This window comes from Pelodiscus sinensis, chromosome 3 (genome assembly GCF_049634645.1).
Source record: "Pelodiscus sinensis isolate JC-2024 chromosome 3, ASM4963464v1, whole genome shotgun sequence".
In the NCBI taxonomy this organism is placed as follows: Eukaryota; Metazoa; Chordata; order Testudines; family Trionychidae; genus Pelodiscus; species Pelodiscus sinensis.
Window position 1 is genome coordinate 166,893,683 of NC_134713.1, and position 18,970 is coordinate 166,912,652.

At 45.0% G+C, this 18,970-nt stretch overlaps 1 protein-coding gene across 5 annotated transcripts in view; it reads right to left on the reverse strand.

Moving 5' to 3' along the window:
• The window catches only part of DYNC2LI1 (dynein cytoplasmic 2 light intermediate chain 1), a 51,099-nt gene that overhangs the window by 5,121 nt on the left and 27,008 nt on the right, over positions 1-18,970 (reverse strand). For 2 of the 5 annotated variants that reach the window (XM_075925426.1, XM_075925424.1), the window contains exons 11-13: positions 18,089-18,186; positions 12,358-12,450; positions 1,874-1,933 (exon numbers count right to left, since the gene is read on the reverse strand). In XM_075925426.1, coding sequence (XP_075781541.1) covers positions 1,874-1,933; positions 12,358-12,450; positions 18,089-18,186 — 251 coding nt within the window. Of the gene's footprint in view, positions 1-1,858; positions 1,934-12,357; positions 12,451-18,088; positions 18,187-18,970 lie in introns of all 5 variants that reach the window. The other 3 variants (XM_075925425.1, XM_075925423.1, XM_075925427.1) reach the window with 2 other exon arrangements.

The window sequence follows — 18,970 nt, forward strand, 5'->3', positions numbered from 1 at the left end:
ATGCAGTGAGAGTTTCCTGTCCCTCAAAGAGGTAGGAAATGGAGAAGAGTCTGAGACATGGCTGTAAAGGGGAGCCCCTTTAAACACAAGCCTCAGGCAGCAGCTACAGGAAGTGACTGCTGTCCTGATGCCCTACCCGGAGTGCTTCCGGGGGGCCTTAAATGTGATTCAGGCTCCAATGAGTGTGGACATGCTATTTTAATGGGGATTTGTAGTGTGGACGCATTATTTCAAAATAGTTATTTTGTGAGTTATTATTTTGAAATAACTTATTTCAAAATAACCTTGTAGAATCATAGAATCATAGAACTGGAAGAGACCTCAGAAGGTCATCAAGTCCAGCCCCCTGCTCTAGGCAGGACCAATTCCAACTAAATCAACCCGGCCAGGGCTTTGTCAAGCCGAGACTTAAACACCTCTAGGGATGGAGACTCCACTACTTCCCTAGGTAACCCATTCCAGTGCTTCACCACCCTCCTAGTGAAACAGTTTTTTCTAATATCCAACCTGGACCTCTTCCACCACAACTTGAGACCATTGCTCCTTGTTCTGCCATCTGTCACTATTGAGAACAGCCTCTCTCCATCCTCTTTGGAACCTCCCTTCAGGAAGTTGAAGGCTGCTATCAAATCCCCCCTCACTCTTCGCTTCTGCAGACTAAACAGACCCAAGTCCCTAGCCTCTCCTCATAAGTCATATGCTCCAGCCCCCTAATCATTTTGGTTGCCCTCTGCTGGACCCTCTCCAATGCATCCACATCCTTTTTGTAGTGGGGGGCCCAGAACTGGACGCAATACTCCAGCTGCGGCCTCACCAAAGCCGAATAAAGGGGAATGATGACATCTCTGGATCTGCTGGCAATGCTCCTCTTAATGCAACCTAATATGCTGTTAGCCTTCTTGGCTACAAGGGCACACTGTTGACTCATATCTAGCTTCTCATCCACTGTAACCCTCAGGTCCTTTTCTGCAGAACTACTACTTAACCGGTTGGTCCCCAGCTTGTAACTATGCTTGGGATTCTTCCGTCCCAAGTGCAGGACTCTACACTTGTCCTTGTTGAACCTCATCAGATTTCTTGTGGCCCAATCCTCCAATTTGTCTAAGTCATTCTGTACCCTATTTCTGCCCTTAAGCGTATCTACCTCTCCCCCCAGCTTAGTGTCATCCGCAAACTTGCTGAGGGTGCAATCCATCCCCTCATCCAGATCATTAATAAAGATATTGAACAAAACCGGTCCTAGAACTGAACCTTGGGGCACTCCGCTAGAAACCGACCGCCATCCTGACATCGAGCCATTGATCACTACCCGCTGGGCCCGGCCTTCTAGCCATCTTTCTATCCATCTTACCGTCCATTTATCCAATCCACAATCCCTTAACTTGCTGGCAAGAATATCGTGGGAGACCGTATCAAAAGCCTTGCTAAAGTCAAGGTATATAACATCCACTGACTTCCCCATGTCCACTGAGCCAGTTACCTCATCATAGAAGCTAATCAGATTGGTCAGGCACGACTTGCCCTTTGTGAATCCATGCTGACTATTCCTAATCACTTTCCTCTCATCCAAGTGCCTCAATATGGATTACTTAAGGATCCCTTCCATGATTTTTCCAGGAACCGAGGTAAGACTGACCGGCCTATAGTTCCCTGGATCATCCTTCTTCCCTTTTTTGAAGATGGGCACTACATTTGCCTTTTTCCAGTCATCCGGGATTTCTCCCGATCTCCACGACTTTTCAAAGATAATAGCCAAAGGCTCCACAATGACATTTGCCAACTCCCTCAGTACCCTCGGATGCACTAAGTCAGGACCCATGGATTTATGTACGTTTAGCTTTTCTAAATAGTTCCTAACCTGTTCTTTACCCACCATGGGCTGTCCATCTTCATCCCATCTTGCGTCACTTGGCGCAGAAGTCCAGGAGCCGACCTTGTCCGTGAATACAGAGGAAAAGAAAGCATTGAGTACTTCAGCTTTCCCCACATCACCTGTCACTAGGTTACCTTCTTCATCCATTAGGGGCCGCACACCCTCTCTGATCACCTTCTTCTTGTTAACATGCCTGTAGAAACCTTTCTTGTTATCCTTCACATCCTTAGCCAGTCGCAATTCCATTTGCGCTTTCGCCTTCCTGATAACCCCCTGGCATTCTCGAGCTATACCTTTAAACTCCTCCCTGGTCATTTGTCCAAGTTTCCACTCTTTGTAAGCTTCCTTTTTGTGCTTAAGTTCACCAAGGATTTCCCCTGTAAGCCAGTCCGGTCTCCTACCATGTTTGCCTCTCTTGCTACGCGTCGGGATGGTTTCTTTCTGCGCCTTCAATAAGGCTTCTTTAAAATACTGCCAGCTGTCCTGGACTCCTTTCCCCTTCATGTTAACATCCCAGGGGATTCTGCCCATCAGATCTCGGAGGGAGTAAAAATCTGCTTTTTTGAAGTCCAAGGTGTGTATTTTACTACTCTCTTTTCCTTCCTTTGGACAGAATCCTGAAATCTACCATCTCATGATCACTACTTCCCAGGTTGTCACCCACCTCCACTTCCCCTATTAGTTCCTCCCTGTTTGTGAACAGAAGGTCAAGCTGCGCACGGCCCCTAGTCGGATCCTTCAGCACGTGTGTCCTGGATTGCCTGTGTACTGCTGTATAGGTTTCCCAGCAGATGTCAGGGTGATTAAAGTCCCCCACGAGAACCAGGGCCTGCGATCTGGAAGCTTCGCTCAGTTGTCCGAAGAAAGCCTCATCTACCTCATCCACCTGATTCTTGTAGAGTAGACATAACCTCAGTGACAATGCTTTGGCCAGGGAGCTGTAGTTCCTTTTTCATTAGTATGTTCTATTTTGGCCAGAAAGTAGTAGCCTGAAACATTTCTTAAAAGATCACAAAGGATTTATCTGAAATGAATAGGAAGATTCTGCCCTCTATATTAATTTGTTTTAATTAGCTATTCTGAACAAATCCTTTATGGGTGACATTTTAGTTGAAAGAGAAGTGTACATCTAAGTATAAAAACAGAAAAAAACTAAAGTAGAAGCATTTCAGAAATAATATTCCAGTCAGTACTAGAAAATATTTAGGAAAAAAGCTTTATTATTAAGAGCAACAGCAGAAGTTGTTTTTGAGAAGACAAAAGCAAGTATTTAGAAGCAATGACCCCTACAAATTTAAAGAACAACAGCAGGGTAGACAGATGAACCTACATGAACTTATTCCATCCAAAAATGTTACTATGAATGTGGATGCATTCATAAAAGGATTTAGATATGTTAGCAACCAAAAGTCTCATATTTTCGTTTAATGCAATGGTGCATACCTTATGGGATTATAGTTTTTAAACATTTATAAGAAGAGTTATTTAAAAATCACTGTCTTCTTTACATACATATGATTCCAAGTCAGCTAAAGGATATTATTCTAATTACATGTAGACAATTTTAGGTCTATGGTTATCTACTATTTTCAATTTCAAAATTCAGTTATCCACCTGCTACTTATTAGAGTGATATGTATAACTATGCCATAGAGAAAATATTCATTATCCTGGCACTTAGCATTTGTGTTCAATTAGTTTAAAGACTGTCCTGCTATGTTTTCAAGTAAATAGGCACTGTGTTTGTTACAATACTGAGCAGCTAGCCTCAGGTTAGAGTCTGAGGCAGGAAAGTCAGTGAAATAGCTCCCTTTTCTTGGGTAGGATCTCTTCTGAAACTAAATGCCCAAGCCATAAGGAGCCAGAATATCTATTGAGCCTTAGCTCCCATACAATCCTACTGCAATCATTGGGGTTGAAAGAGCTGCAAGCCATAACAGAATTTTGTGAAGGCTGTTGTCATAACTAAAGAATTCATGGAAGGGCAAACTGGCATGCCAGTTTAAATCAGCTAAAATCTTACCTGATGGCTGTCTTTAATTAAATTGGCATAGTTTTGTACATTTCAAGAAATACATGCGGATTTACAGGAGCTGAAGAGCCAGCCCTTCTATTCAAGGAAGTGAAAGAGAACCTATTTTACATTTAGCAGACCTGTTAAGAATCAGGACTCACTAGTTTAACATGTTTTAAGAAGAAAAAAAAAAGGCAAAGAGACAGAGTACTCTGGATTTCAGGCATCCTTTCTGAAACTAGATAAAGGGATAGAACAACTGTGCTAGAAACCTTTGCAAATTCCAGAGCCAGTCTGCAGAAATCACAGGCCAGCAACTGTTATAAATCTGACTGGGGGCAGAAGCATTCTAGTAGCTTGCAAGGATGGAGGGAAATCAGAGGAAAAAAAGGTGAACGCAAACGAGTGATTAGCACAGGCATGTCCAAAGTCCGGCCCGCGGGCCAATTGCGGCCCGTGTTCCGGTTTAATACGGCCCCACAGGTAATTTGGCAATATCTATCTTTTATGGCCCCCACGAATCCATATGTATTGAGATGAATACATTGTAAAATCTCAGTTAATGTCAGTTGGTCTAAATCAGTTAAATATATTTGGACACAACATGTATACTTGGTGTTATGTTCCTGTTCATATTTTTTTAACTTAAAAGTTGACAGACAACCTTTATTACCAATAATATGTAATGTACTTTACAATGTTCCTGACATATATTTCAGCTTCCTGGATTCTTTTTTCATCTGGCCTTCAGATATGAAAGGCAGAGTGATTTAACACCTGTTTAGATTTGTCATCCATGTGACGAAATGAAAAGTATGCCATTTGCAATAAACTTTGCATAAAATAGTTAATTTACATTTAATTTTAATGGTTCAAAGAATGTCAGGCAAAATGGTCGACCCTCACGCATGTTCACTTCATCAAATCTGGCCCTCTTTGAAAAAAGTTTGGACACCCCTGGATTAGCATAAATACCGGGCAAGTGTCATATAATTGGTATCCTGATTTAGGGATGTTAAATATCGGTTGATTGAACAGTCGAGTAACCTCATTAATTCTTATCGTTAGTCGACTATTCTATAGTCCCCTGGGGGTGGGGGCAATAGCCAGTGCGCTCTGGCCTCACTCCTGGGAAGACCCCTGCCAGGTGGGAGCTGGTCCGGGAAGGAAGCCAGTTTAAAAACCAGCTCCCCTTGTGGACCAGCTGCCTGTTGCCTTGTGCTGCTGCCTCTGATAAAGAGGCAGCGGCACAGGGTGGCAGCAGCCCCTGTCTAGGAGGTGGTCTGAGCTCCCAGACCCAGCACGAGCTGGAATGAAGCTGGGCTGCCTGCCCGCCCACCTCCTAATATGCTTTAAATACAGAGCCACAGCAAGGGTAGATCCCGGACCCGTGGCAAGCCAGGACTGAGCCAGGCTGCTGGCCATCCTGCTAAAAAAATTTACTGGCAAGTGAGGAGGGAGGGAGGGCGGAAATGAACGTAGTCTATAGCATTAACCTATAGGCTTTTGCTTATCGGTTAATCGACTATGCTTTTACATCCCTAATCCTGATTTTAATGGAATGCACTAGCTAAAACTATAGAGATCTCACAGGAGTTATTCGGGTACCTGACATGGGAGATTGACATGAAAGACACACTTGTTTGTGTTTAATAGAAATGTTGTCTATAAGGCTTGTGGAGAATAATGGGAGAGAGAAGCTAAAATAATATTGGAATGGAGAAGATTTCTCTAAAAAGGGAATATGGAAATAAAATATGAATTAAATATGTGCCCTTTTTAAGGAGAGTGTACAATCACCAAGCTTTGAATCTTCTTATGGATTTTAAAGCTATTTTTAGTATTCAAATCAAATGTTATTTCAGTACAACCTAGCTAATCTGTACACCCAATAACATTTCACAACCAAAATATTTCTCATCATATTTACCAAAGTCTGCATCTTTCATGATCAAGGGAGCCAACAAGTTGGCTGATGCCAATTCTTCAAATCCTTCATTTTCTGAAGGTCTGAGGTATTTTCGAATGCCTTCAGGAAAACAGGTTTGTAATTGTATTTTATAGTCTTTTGTAAGAAGGAGTGTTGCCATTCCATTTGTTTACCCCAAAAAGGTAAATAGAGCTCAATCAGAGATTCTTAGCAAATATGATTTAAAAAAATACCTATAGTGGTTAACAGATGCACACAGATGAAAATCAAATACTATTTATCATTTAGGCACTTTGTGCCACATCATGAAAGATACTTAGGTGTCCTCCTCTCTTTCTAAGAATCTCTGGTGCCTAGTGAGGGAGAGAGCAGGGTTCCCTGTACGGTGTATGCCTGCGTGGGTGCGCACCAAGTATTTCAGTCCTGCCCACCCCCTCAGCAGAGCTGCACAGTGTGGCAAGAGGCAGATCTCTCACCTATAGGAAGTTATAATGCCCATGTGGAAAAGAGCTTCAGGAGAGATTCCCTAGAATTTTGGGTCCTTTTAGGAAAGAAGCAGTATATAGAACTCTTACATGTTATGTGTATGTATAATGTATGACTGACTATAAAAATGTAATCTACGTCAATCAATTTAATGGAAATATAAAACTGAGTATACAACTGCAAACAAAATATGCAATCCAGTATATACCAGAAAATACAATTCATTATATAGTAAGAATTATCGGCCATTCCAATAATCAGAGTTGTACTAGATTTGTAAGAACATTTAACCAACATTGAAAAAACGAAAAATGTACATAATAGGTAACACATTTATAAAAATAAATGTCTTTAAGAAAGTGCAATGACTCAATAGGAAAACTACAGTCAGAAGGTCTTTCTAAAAATATTAGTGCTTATATTTACTTATTTTACTATCTTGTTTAATGAGAACGGCAATGGCAAATTTTATTTTAGGGTGCATGCGCTCTGTGCCCGGGGGCAGCACCGCACGCCCCGGCTCAGAGCGCCAAAAGGGCTTGGGCTGGCCCTGTCCGCAGTTGTCTAGGTCTTGGTTTGGACTCCTGTGGGGAAGGGAGGCAGAAGTAGATGAGTGAGGAATCATTAAAAAAGGGATGGAGAATAAGGCAGACAATATCTTATTGCCTCTGTATAAATCCATGGTATGCCCACATCTTGAATACTGCTTACAGATGTGGTTTCTTCATCTCAAAAAAAGATGTCTTAGCATTGGTGAAAGTTCAGAAAAGGGCAACAAAAGTAATTAGGGGTTTGGAACGGTTGCCATATGAAGAGAGATTAAAAAGACTGGGACTTTTCAGCTTAGAAAAGAGGAGACCAAGGGAGTATATGATAGAGGTCTATAAAATCATGATTGGTGTGGAGAAAGTGAATAAGGAAAAGTTATGTACTTATTTCCATAACATAAGAACTAGTGGTCACCAAATGACATTAATAGGTAGCAGGTTTAAAAGAAACAGGAGGAAGTACTTCTTCATGCAACGCACAGTCAATTTGTGGAACACCTTGCCAGTGGATGTTGAGAAGGCCAGGACTTTAACAGGGCTCAAAAAAGAGCTAGATAAATTCCTGGAGGATAAGTCTCTGCATAGATGTGAGTGTTGATTTTTGTTCATTTATTTGAAGACCTACATGTGTGACGAGAGCTACTGTCTTTTGAATAGCTTCTAGTGCCTCTTCTCAAGTCATGCTTTGAGTAAGCAATCATCCAAATAGGGGAACATTATGACTCCTTTTCTTTGGAGGTAGGCAGCAATCACCAAAAGAAATTTTGAGAGTACTGATGGAGTACTAGATAATTTGAAAGGGAATACCTTGTCCTGAAAATTATTTGTCCCCAGAAACCTCCTGTGGGAGGGATGTATCATTCTGTAGAAATATGCATCCTGGAAATTGATGGCAGAGAACCAGTGTACTATTTTCAAGCGCTAGTTGTGCAGGGCATGCTTCCCCACACTAACAGAGAATTGCCGATTATGAATCAATGAATCCACACAAAATTGGACAGACCAGACCACTAATGGGCAACCTGCAGCCTATTAGAAGCTCACTGCATCACTATGGCAGTGAAGATGGAATATACTACCATATCTGCAGAGTCCAGTGAAGCTTTTATAGCTGTGCAAGCTGGAAATTGTCCTCAGGTATATGTTCAACAAAGTCAGACAGCTTTGAGTAATCTGAATGGTTGTAATTGGTCATTAGTGTTTCATAGTTTAGAATCCTAAACTGTATAGTCACTGATTAATAGATTTTGCACCCAAAAAGATCCTCTCCCAGTCGGTGTCAAATGGGGTAGAACTGGAATGGTGATGCCTACCCCAATTATTCCATTGCCTCCACCACCAAAGAGTTTAGTGTGGGGGTGTGAAAATAGGAATTCATTCCCCTTGGAAGAGACTTAATACTTTAATCTGCTATTTTTCAGACGGGTGAAATTGTTGCAAGGTTTTCCAGATGGTCTTGGCTGGGTCCATAAGAACCTTGTTTACTGGGAAGGCGGAGGAGGTTAAAGTCCAGAAGATGTCCAAGAATTTATGTTAGGATTCTGCTACTTCTTCCAGCAGTATATCCAGGGAAAATGCAATCCTATTAAACAGTGCCTGAAACTGTTTAAAGTCATCCCACATGGTGGGTGATGAGGTCATGATAGTTTCATCTGGGGAAGAGAATGAAAAGTTAGTAGCTGGTGTGACTTCCTGATCCAAAGTTTCCTCTAATTACTCAACTGCCTAGTCTGGAGGTTCAGAGGTTCCAGGTACAGAGAATGAAGAAAAATTCCTCTGGTAATGGGTTCCAGTAAAGCTATTATAGTGGAAATGGCATGAGTGGTAGCATCCATGGGTGTCTTTACCAGTCTTGAGTTTTAGGTCCTAATTGATATTCATGGTGCTATGCAGGACCTGGTCTGGTAGCTGTGTGAATAGCAGAGAGTGATGGGGAGGAGATTTCCCCTTCGTCATTATTGCCCTCATCACTGGATAAAGGAGAAACTGATCTAGGTGACGTGGTGAGTTGGTTCAGTATGAAATGTGCTAGAGTACCGATTCCCGTGCCAAAGAAAGTATAACATCTTTTATAGTGGGGGGAACTGCTACAGTACCGAGAGCAATAGTACCGAGCATTGTCAGCAGTATCAATGCCTTTGCTAAAGTTGTAGGTCATATGTCATGCACCGTAGAGGTAGAAGTTGGTATCTCAGCCTGTAGAGCTAACAAGGGGCTCAGTATCACATGTTCGAGCAGGTCTAGTGTTACTGAGGCAGGTATCATAGAACTCTATTTAGTGCCTTTTTCTGCTATGATGCACTTAGAGTCTTTGGCTCAGAACAGGACTGGATAGTCCCATTATCTCATGAGTGAATGGTCTTGGTTTGGTCAATACCAATGAAGTCAGCCAAGTTAGCAAATTCCTGAGAAAGGGAAGTCGGAGCCAGCTTCTTTGTTGCCTTTTTGCCATAGTGCTTCTTTCCCTGAGAGAGTGAATGGGAATCTCTGTCAGATGACAGCGTGGGATACCGCTGTCCAGAAAGGGTCCATGATTCCAGATCGAATACAGGGCACAAAGAGTATAATTTTTGGTATAAATGTTCCTTTCTGTACTTAATAATAATATATTGAATAAAAGAACCTAAAAGGAAAGAAAATTAGACGTCTACAATGTTTAATATTTTGATGTTAAGATTGGGTGCTAAAACCATTCCTTTTTCACATAGTTACGCAAAATCCTGAGACATTTAAAAATTGAATATAACCAGAGCACTGTTTACTTTTAGATGTACATGGCTATCTTACTGCATTTAACATCAAATGAAATTCAAAGACGATAAGAGGTTATTTTCATAAACATACTACAAAAGTCACAATAATCTTATAATAACTGAACGTAAGTATAGAAAATTTAAGGAAATAACAGAAGATAACTAAAAGTAATTTTCTTTTGAATGAAATGTCTCATTTAATGCCTAGATTTTTCTTGTAACAGTACCACTAAAAGAAGCTGAACTGATTTCCAATTCCCTTAAAAAGAGGGAGATCTTTCAAAAACCAGTCTTTTTGTAGCTTAAACCCAGAAAATTAATTTTCAATATGATTTAATCAACACTTACCAGTATCTTGTTTTACTAGATAAAAATAATAACAAGTGTAATAGAATTTTAAGCTAAAGATACTTAGTTTGAAATTACCGCATAAATTCCATATTAGCATATAGATTAAAATTGCTTTAATATGCAATGACAACTGTTAAAATAACAGACATATACAGTCACAATATTGGGTTACCAATTAAATACAGGTATCATGTAAGTTCATAGTCCATAAGGAATTCTTTAAACTCATTTATTTTTCATATCATACAGTATGATTTATATTCACATTCTTGGACAGGTAACTGTAGGTTAATTGCCTCACATAACCTAGCATTTCTGAATCAGTCTACAGTGTGCATATTTACTTACAGATTATTCCTAGGCAATAAACAAACACTATATCACTAGCAGTATTAATATAATCATTTGGTTCATCTCTACAGGCACGCTAAACAATTAAATTAGTTACAGTACATGTAGGACTAATTTAGATAGTTGCAGTGCATTTATGTAAACATACATTTCATGTAGGAGAGGTGACTGGAAAAGCTATGATGTGTAGACTTTTATAGTCATAGCTTTTCAAAGGTCCTCCACATCTACCATTTTAGATCTGTTTGATAACTTTGCTTAAACCAAAGTAACCCACTTTAAACCAAATAACCTCGTCTAGTTTTGCACAACGTACCAAAGCTGAGTGAAAGAGTCTTCACCTATCGAAACAAAGTATCTAACAGAACTGCATGAATCAAAGTTTCACAATCAAAATATGAAATTTTACTAAATAAAAACATTACAACAAGTGATGTGCACCTATCCCCAAGAAGAAAATATTATGCAAGGCCTAAGCTTTCTAAGACTCTGAATAATCTGAGACTCTGAATAATCAGAGTAGGACTGGATGGCTCAGGAGATTCCCAATAGGATAAAAAGCTAGACCATATTAATGATAACCAAAATTTGTTACCACCTGATGGCTGTCTGGTGTCCTGTAAGCAATCCCATGTCTTTTGCAAACATTAACTAAAACAATATAAAATGAAAAAGAATGCAACAAATAAAACATTAAATGAAAATCTCATCCTGCAGCTCCTGCTTTGCAGGATTGGGCAAAAGTTTCTAAGAGTTGTGACCTGTTACATGGGGTCATAGCGCCACTGAGGGCAGGCAGGTGCCAGGTCACAATATTCATAGAGGGGAGTCCTGTGAGACAGATACTACTGCTGTGGGGTGAATGCAGGGTGGGCTCATTCTCCAGTCTCCTTTCACAACATACATTTTTCAGGAATTATGTTTTATCACCCAAGAAGTAATAAAACAAAATTCCTCAAAAATGCTTGACAGTCTGAGGCAAGTTCTCAGTGAGCACCAAATCCAAATGCCAAACTTGTTGGAATGCAGAGCAGAAATGTTTAGGAATAAATTGGAAACAGACTGAACTACCCTTTCACACCTATATGTGGCTCCTACAATTCAGGGCTTAAATAAAATGTCAGGATAGAGTGGAGAAACTTATATTGCCAATTCCCTGTGCTGTTAATCATGAACGTCAGTTACCAAGACCATCAATCCAGTACCCTTTACAAACAACAATGTACAATAAAAAGTACAGAAAAAAACAAATGTAAAATTAGCACACCCTGTCACCATTTCCTGAGTTCTTTTTCCTTTGTTCTGTTACTAATGCCTCACTGGGTTCGGGTGGGACAAAGGAGGAACTATTTACACAATCAAGAGTCTCTAATAGAAAGTGCACAGTCAGCAGACCCCCTTCTTTTAAAATCAAAGTACTGTCAGCTTAGTTGGACATGAACAATCAAAAGGATGAGCAAGACTCATCTTTACTCATACTGAAGATGGAGATTACTTTACTGGCCTCTGATCTTGCATAAAAGAGCAAGAAGTGAAAACAGATGGGAATCCTGATCTACAACAATCCCTTCCTGAAAACGACTGCAAGGCAAACCAACATAAATGAGACTGAACACCTCTGTCCTGACTTACAACCAGCATGCAATTTTTGCACAGTTTATTTTCCTGCCTTATTATACCCTTCCTGGCAGAAGAGGATCAATGAACCCAAATGTGTGCAATCAATCTTTCCATTTTTCCAAAACATGACAGAATTGAAGGCCAAATCTAGGGGAACAGATTCAACTGCTTATGTTGAAAGAAAATTTTGTTTTGATAACAATAGTGTTAGAAGCATACCTGACAAGGTAGTGAATGAACTGTTCATGTCTGAACCAACAAGACATAGGACTTTTAGAAAATGTTTACATGTGTTCACAATCAGAGAAAGGAGAAAGATCAACCAACTAGGGTGAAATGGTTTCAATTTGGTTTTCAAAACGTCAAATGCAGATTCTATGAGTATACACTCTAACTACCTTATAAATGTCAGCAGCAACACAATAATGTACCTGGTTCTTTTGAGCTCTCATTGCATCAACTTCATACTCAGCATACTGTGGATCCTGGGCAGGGTCACTGACATCTTTTAAGTCATTAGTACTCTGAAATTTAATAAAAAAGGATAAAACCGCCAATTAATAAAGTTTAATATTCAGTGCTTTATCAGAATATTTAGTAAAAAGTCTGAAGAACATAGTACAGCTATTGTAAATGCATGCAAAAAAATAAGCATTTATCCATCACTAAAACAATTCAATGCAATATATTCATTTGCAAAGCAGCAAGATTCATCCTCAGCAGTCTGGTCTTTTCAGTAGATCCATGGAGTTTCCTTAGTGATCAATCAAGCATAAAAACAGACTTTCTGAGCAAACAAAAGGCAATCTCAGCTCTCTTTTCTGGAATCTGTATGCAAACAATCTGGAAGGAGAGTAGATTCTTCTCTTCCTGTGATAGGGTATGTCTACACTAAAAAGTTAATTTGAACTAACAGCCGTTAGTTCGAATTACCTTTCATAGCGTCTATACATAGAAACCGCTAGTTCGAACTTAATTCGAACTAGTGGAGCGCTTAATTCGAACTAGGTAAACCTCATTCGAAGCCTAGTTCGAATTAAGGGCTGTAATTCGAACTAGTTGGAGGCTAGCCCTTCCCAGCTTGCCCTGGTGGCCACTCTGGGCACAACCAGGAAAACTCTTCTGCCCCCTCCCGGCCCTGGAGCCCTTAAAGGGTCTGGCTACACTGCTTGTGCCAGTTGCAAGCCTGCCAGCACCCAGCCAGCAGACCCAGCAGCTGGCACGGGATGAGCCAGCCACCTGCTGCCACCCAGCCCTCCGCCTCTTCCCAGGACCAGGCTGGCGGCTCACAGGAGCCTGCCTGGGGCTGCAAGAGGTGGGCGCCCTCCTGGTCTAGTGTGGAGATCATGGCCCTCATCGAGGTTTGGGGGGAAGCCTCCAACGTCCATGATCTCTGCACTAGCCACAGGAACATGGCCGTCTACAGCCGCATGGCTGCCAGAGGCCACATGTGGACCCGGGAGCAGGTCCGCTGCAAGGTCAAGGACCTGCAGCAGTCCTACAGGGCCCGCCAGCCAGGGGCCGACCCAGAGGCCTGCCCTCTCTTTGAGGCCCTGGACCACATCCTCAGGGCTCACACCATCCATGTCCCCCGGGTGGTGATCAACCCCGGGGCAGAGGGACCCGTCCCTGACACCGAGGAAGAGGAGGAGGACGCCGAGAGCCAGGAAGCCTGCCCAGGACCTATGACCCCCAAGGCATCCCACAGAGCACATCAGCTGTGTTGTCCGAGGCTGAGGAGGGCTCCACATGGGAGTGCCATCATGCTCCCCTTATGTGTACGGGGGGGTAGGGGCAGAGGGAGCCCAGGGACCGTGCGCTCCCGCAACCTGGAGGACTACCACCGGCGGCACCTGCTCCACACCCAGGGCCACTGGGTCTGGGAGGACCTGCGGCTGCGGCAGCGGAGTTTGGAGGCGCTGGAGGAGCAGGGCCGTGCCCTCAGAGGCCACCTCCAGACCTTGGTCGACAGGTTCCTGCCTCCTCCTGCTCCGGCCCATGCGGCTGTCCCAGCTCTTGCTCCTCCTCCCACCCCTGCTCCCACCCGCTTCCTCCGCACCCCACGTCCCTCCTGCCCCACCCTCCACACCCACTCCCCCCCGAAACTCCCACCCCTGCAGTGCTGCGAGACGGGAGAGCCAGCAGGACCCCCAACCCTGAGCTTTCCTTTCCTTTCCTCCCCTTCTTCCCCCTTCTAGCTCCCTCCTCCCAGGTTTCCCCCTCCCCTCTCCCACCCTCATTCCTCCCCCCCCCACCCCAGTTACGTAAAATAAAAAGAGATTTTTGTTGGCAAAACAGGTGTGTTTATTTTACATTAGGAAGGGGAGTTAGGGAGGGGAAAGGAGAAGGAGGGGAGGGTGAAAGAAGGCCCCAATGGGGTATGCAGGGAGAGTTCAGTCCTCCTCCTCCACCTGGAAGCTCTCCCACAGGGCTTCCTGGATCTGGACGGCCCCCCCGCTGGGCCTCCCGGACAGCGGCGGTGCTGAGCGTAGTGGCCAGCCTGCGCTCAGCCTCAGTCATCCAGGCTGGCAGGAAAGCCTCCCACTTCCGCTCGCACAAATTGTGAGCATGCAACATGCTGCCACCACGGGAGGGATATTGTGCTCGGCGAGGTCGAGGCAGGTGAGGAGGCACCTAAATCTGACTTTCAGGCGTCCGAAGGCCCCCTCGATCATGATGCAGGCCCTGGTGAGCCTGGCATTGCAGGTCTGGCGGGAGGGTTGAGGTGCCCCGTGTATGGCTTCATGAGCCAGGGCTGTAGGAGGTAGGCTGCATCCCCCACCAGGCAGACGGGCATGTCCACGTCCCCAACCCTGATGTGGCTGTCGGGGAAGAAGGTCCCGGCCTGCAGCCGCTGGCACACGGAGGAATTGCGGAACACCCTAGCGTCGTGTGCCTTGCCGGACCAGCCCACATTAATGTCCGTGAACTGGCCCCGGTGGTCACACACGGCCTGCAGGTGCATGGACAAGTACCCCTTTCAGTTGATGTACTGGGAGGCCTGGTATTCCGGGGCATGGATGGGGATGAGCATCCCGTCGATGGCCCCTCCGCAGTTGGAGAAGCCGAGGGCGCCGAACCCCCGGATGACGGCGTCCAGGTCAGCGAGGCGGACCACCCTGCGGAGCAGCACCCAGTTGATGGCCTTGACCACCTGCCGAGAGACACAGCAAACCGCGAATCACTGTGGCACCCGGGTAGCTGGGAGTGTTCGTTCCCTGGCACTGCCCCGCGCCCCACTCCCAGAAACAACCCCCGTGGGCGGCGTGTAGTACGGCCGGGACAGACCGAACCCTCCCATGCAGGGCACTGTTGCCTTCTCACCCACCCCCGTTTTCCCTGGGGCAGCCCATCCCCTCCTTGCAGCCGCCTCCCCCCGCCCCCTCGGCCCAGTGGCCGGTGTGTGCTGTACCTTCATGAGCACTGCTCCGACGGTGGCTCTCCCCACGCCGAACTGGTTCCCGACGGATCGGTAGGTATCCGGCGTGGAGAGCTTCCAGAGGGCGATGGCCACACGCTTCTGGAGGGGGGTGGCGGGCCTCACATGAGTGTCCTGTTGCTGCAGAGCAGAGGCGAGCCACTCGCAGAGCTCCAGGAAGGTGTCCCTCTTCATCCTGAAGTTCTGGGTCCACTGTCTGTCTCCCCAGCGCTCCAGGACGATGCGGTCCCACCAGTCGCTGCTGGTGCCCAGACACCAGATGCAGCGGGGCACGCTGGCGTCCGGGCGGTGCTGCGGCTCCTCCACAGCCCCCAGGGAGGCCAGGAGGAGAGGCAGGGGGTTGATGTGCACCAGGTGGTGCCAGGCAGCCTCCAGCCATTGCTGGCAGGCTTGCAGCAGGAAGTCCAAGAACTGCACCAGAATGCCCAGGGTGAGCTCTGTTTCCATGTTGCCAGCTCTCCACATGTATTGACTCCCCGCCTTCCCCCCTCACCTTCCATGCTGCTCCCTATCAGAGGCAGCAGTGTGTAGGGGGGAAGGCAGCTCCCTGGGATCCAGTGCTCATGGGTGTTCATGGGCACCAGTTTCCTCCTTCCCCCCCTACCCTTGCTGCCTCTGATACAGGGACAGCAAGGGGTGGGGAAATGCACATAGTCTATAGGATCAACTGATAATGCCAGGCTTATCTGTTAATCATACAGTTGACTTCATGTTCACATTCCTAGACTTGAAATCAGTAAATGAGGAGTTACCGTGAACATGGGAGTTTACTCCCTTCCTCCCCACCATAATTCCATGATGGTGAAGCTGCATGAGGAATTGAGTCCTACTGTATCTCTATTTTGGAGAGCAACTGCCTACAGTGCACCATATGCCTAATGAAAAGCCAGCCTATGGAGAAGTGGAGAGAAATCCATTCCCATCCTTCAGATTCTAAGCTTCTTTTCCTGGCAGAATGAGGGCCCATGGACTGAAAAGCAGACATACACAATTCCCATTATGCTGCTTCATGGGACAGGACCTCACCAACGCAAGAGGTGTTTCTATAACCCCAGACTTGCTGCAGGAAGAGTGGGGCAGTCAACCTGATATACAATACGATTATTATCAAGGATGTAAAAGGTTAACCAGTAAGCCTCACCTTTAATGGGTGAGGCTTTGCAGCTCTGGTTAACCAGTAGGGGCCCCTCCAGAAGAGGAGCCTTTGACACAGCGATGCCTTCTCCCCAGGAGCTGGGTCGCCAGCAGCTCTTGCTGACCCCGCTCCTGGAAATGAGATGCTGCTGCCCTGCTTCTGTAGAGGCTTTGCCGCAGGTTCTGCCATATAAAGCTTATTTAAGCTTTATAATTCAGAGCTTGCTCCACATACAACTGCTATGATTTTCAGCAGATACACAGTAACATTTTTAAACACATTTTTATATCCCTAACTCTTACAGAGCCTAATATAGTAGAAAAGACCCAGCAAACGTTCCCTCAGGATGAGAAGACAAGAAAAAAAGTGTATACCTTAATATTTTACATCTGTTGTTCATTAACAATACTTCCTTATTCTTAGATTTTCAGTCCAGAAAGGACCACTGTGATCATCTAGTCCAAGCTTTGTATCACACTGAGCCCAGAATTTCCCCCACAAATTCTTAGAGCAGATCTTTAAGAAAACAATCCAATCTTCTACAAAGGGAACACTTATGAAAGGAATGTTTGCTTTGTCTTTTGGGACCTGAAGTTTCTTGGAGTTTGCCATGCTTACTCCATAGCAGGCGGCAGAAGGGCTTGCATCTCCTTTGGATTTTTCATGCTCCTGGTCAAAGCTTGTCACAGCGGAATTGCTGCTTGCCTAGCATGCCTATATTAGTTCAACTCAAAGCCCCACACAGTGGTAGGAGGGAGGCATCAGAAAAGCTGCCGACAGCATGTCTTGAATCTGAGTCAGTGCTTGCGGAACTTTTCTTATTCAGGGAAAGAACGAGGAGTAAGAGAGAAACCCACTTGAGGAGTGGTGTTTCAGATAAACCAAGGGATTAAAGCATAAATATAACACAAACTTATTCTTCAGTTGAGGAAAGGAAATGAGGACTTAGAACAGGGCTACTCAACTTTGGAAGCCACGGGAGCCACAATGATACTCACAGCACATGCCAAGGGCTGCAACTTAAGTTCAGTTGCATATACATGCAAATATATATGCAAATAGCTTCTTTCACACAATGTCCTGGTGCTCCTGGCACCTGCTCCCTGGGGACTAGAAATGCTGACACCCTGTACCTGTCTGTTCCAGCCAGCCCATCCACTTGCATCTTTCAATGCTCACCCCATCTGGGAAGACACCTTGCCATTGTGAAGCGTGTTCCCAATGGAGGCCACGTTCAAAGGATCCCACCCACAGGCCATGTGTTGAACCCCGTGTAAACCCAAACCACACTGTGCAGGCCACAAGCTGTGTGTTGAGTATCCCTGACTTAGAAGTTTAAATTAAGTCACTACTGCACAAAAGCAAATAAAAATTAAGTTATAAAATAAAGCAGTCAGGAGAAATTGAACTGCTAACTGGCTCTGCCACCAGAAGCAGAAGTTCTGATGGCCAGAACTGAAGGATAGACTTTTAATCATGCAGTTTCCAGCAACACCTCTGGACTGCCTCAAAATTCCACAGATGGAAGGCATTACTCATTTGTTCTGAATGAGGAAAGAAGCTGTTCAGCAAAACTAAAAATACCTACCTTAGGTGGAAATGTTTTGTTGAATATTTTTTTCCACAAATCCACAGGTGTATGTGCATGCAGTTTTCCAATATCACTGTCAGAAGCAGGTGGTGGTCCTAAAGATCACAGCATGATACAGAAAGGCATCAGAATGTTGTCCCAACAATACTGAAATTACCATATCAGGTTAAGCCAATGGATATTCTAGTATAGTATGTTGTCTTCAACAGTGGCAAATGTCAGACAAGCTTAAAGAAGGTGTAAATCTCCATCAGGAAGCTAATTGTGTAAGACTATACAACAGGGCAGGAGTGGGCAAGATGTGGCCTGTGGGCTGAATCTGGCCTGCCAAGCTGCCATAGCCGACTCACAGCTGCCTCGCCAGGACCCTTAGGCACAGAGCACTCACACTTTAAACAGCTAGCTGCTCTCTGCTCTGGATGCTGGGGAAAAAGAGGGGAAGCTTCGTGTACTGCCCCACCCCCCAGCAACATCTCTCAGTTCTCACTGGCCAGTTTCTGGCCAACAGGAACTGAGAACCCACAGGGTCATGGGTTCTAGTCCCACCTCCCCTGGGTTGGGACAGGAGGGCCAAGTGTCGGGCGGCCCCGGGGCAGGCAGGATAAGGGGCCTCCCCGCGGTAAGGTTACTCTTTGCTCTGGATGCTGGGGATAGGGATAGTGTGTGAAGCCTTCCTCCCCCATGCCCAGAGCAGAGCCATGTGGAGCAGCCAGCCAACCAGCCTGGGACTGCAGTAGACAGGCAGAGAGCCTGCCTCAGGTTCCTGCAGAGCTCTTGGCTGGGAGCCACCTAGGTAAGCACCTCACCTCTGTCCTCCCCACAATTACCTGCCCCAGGCCACCCCTCCCACTCCCGCACCAGGTCACCACCCAAACATTC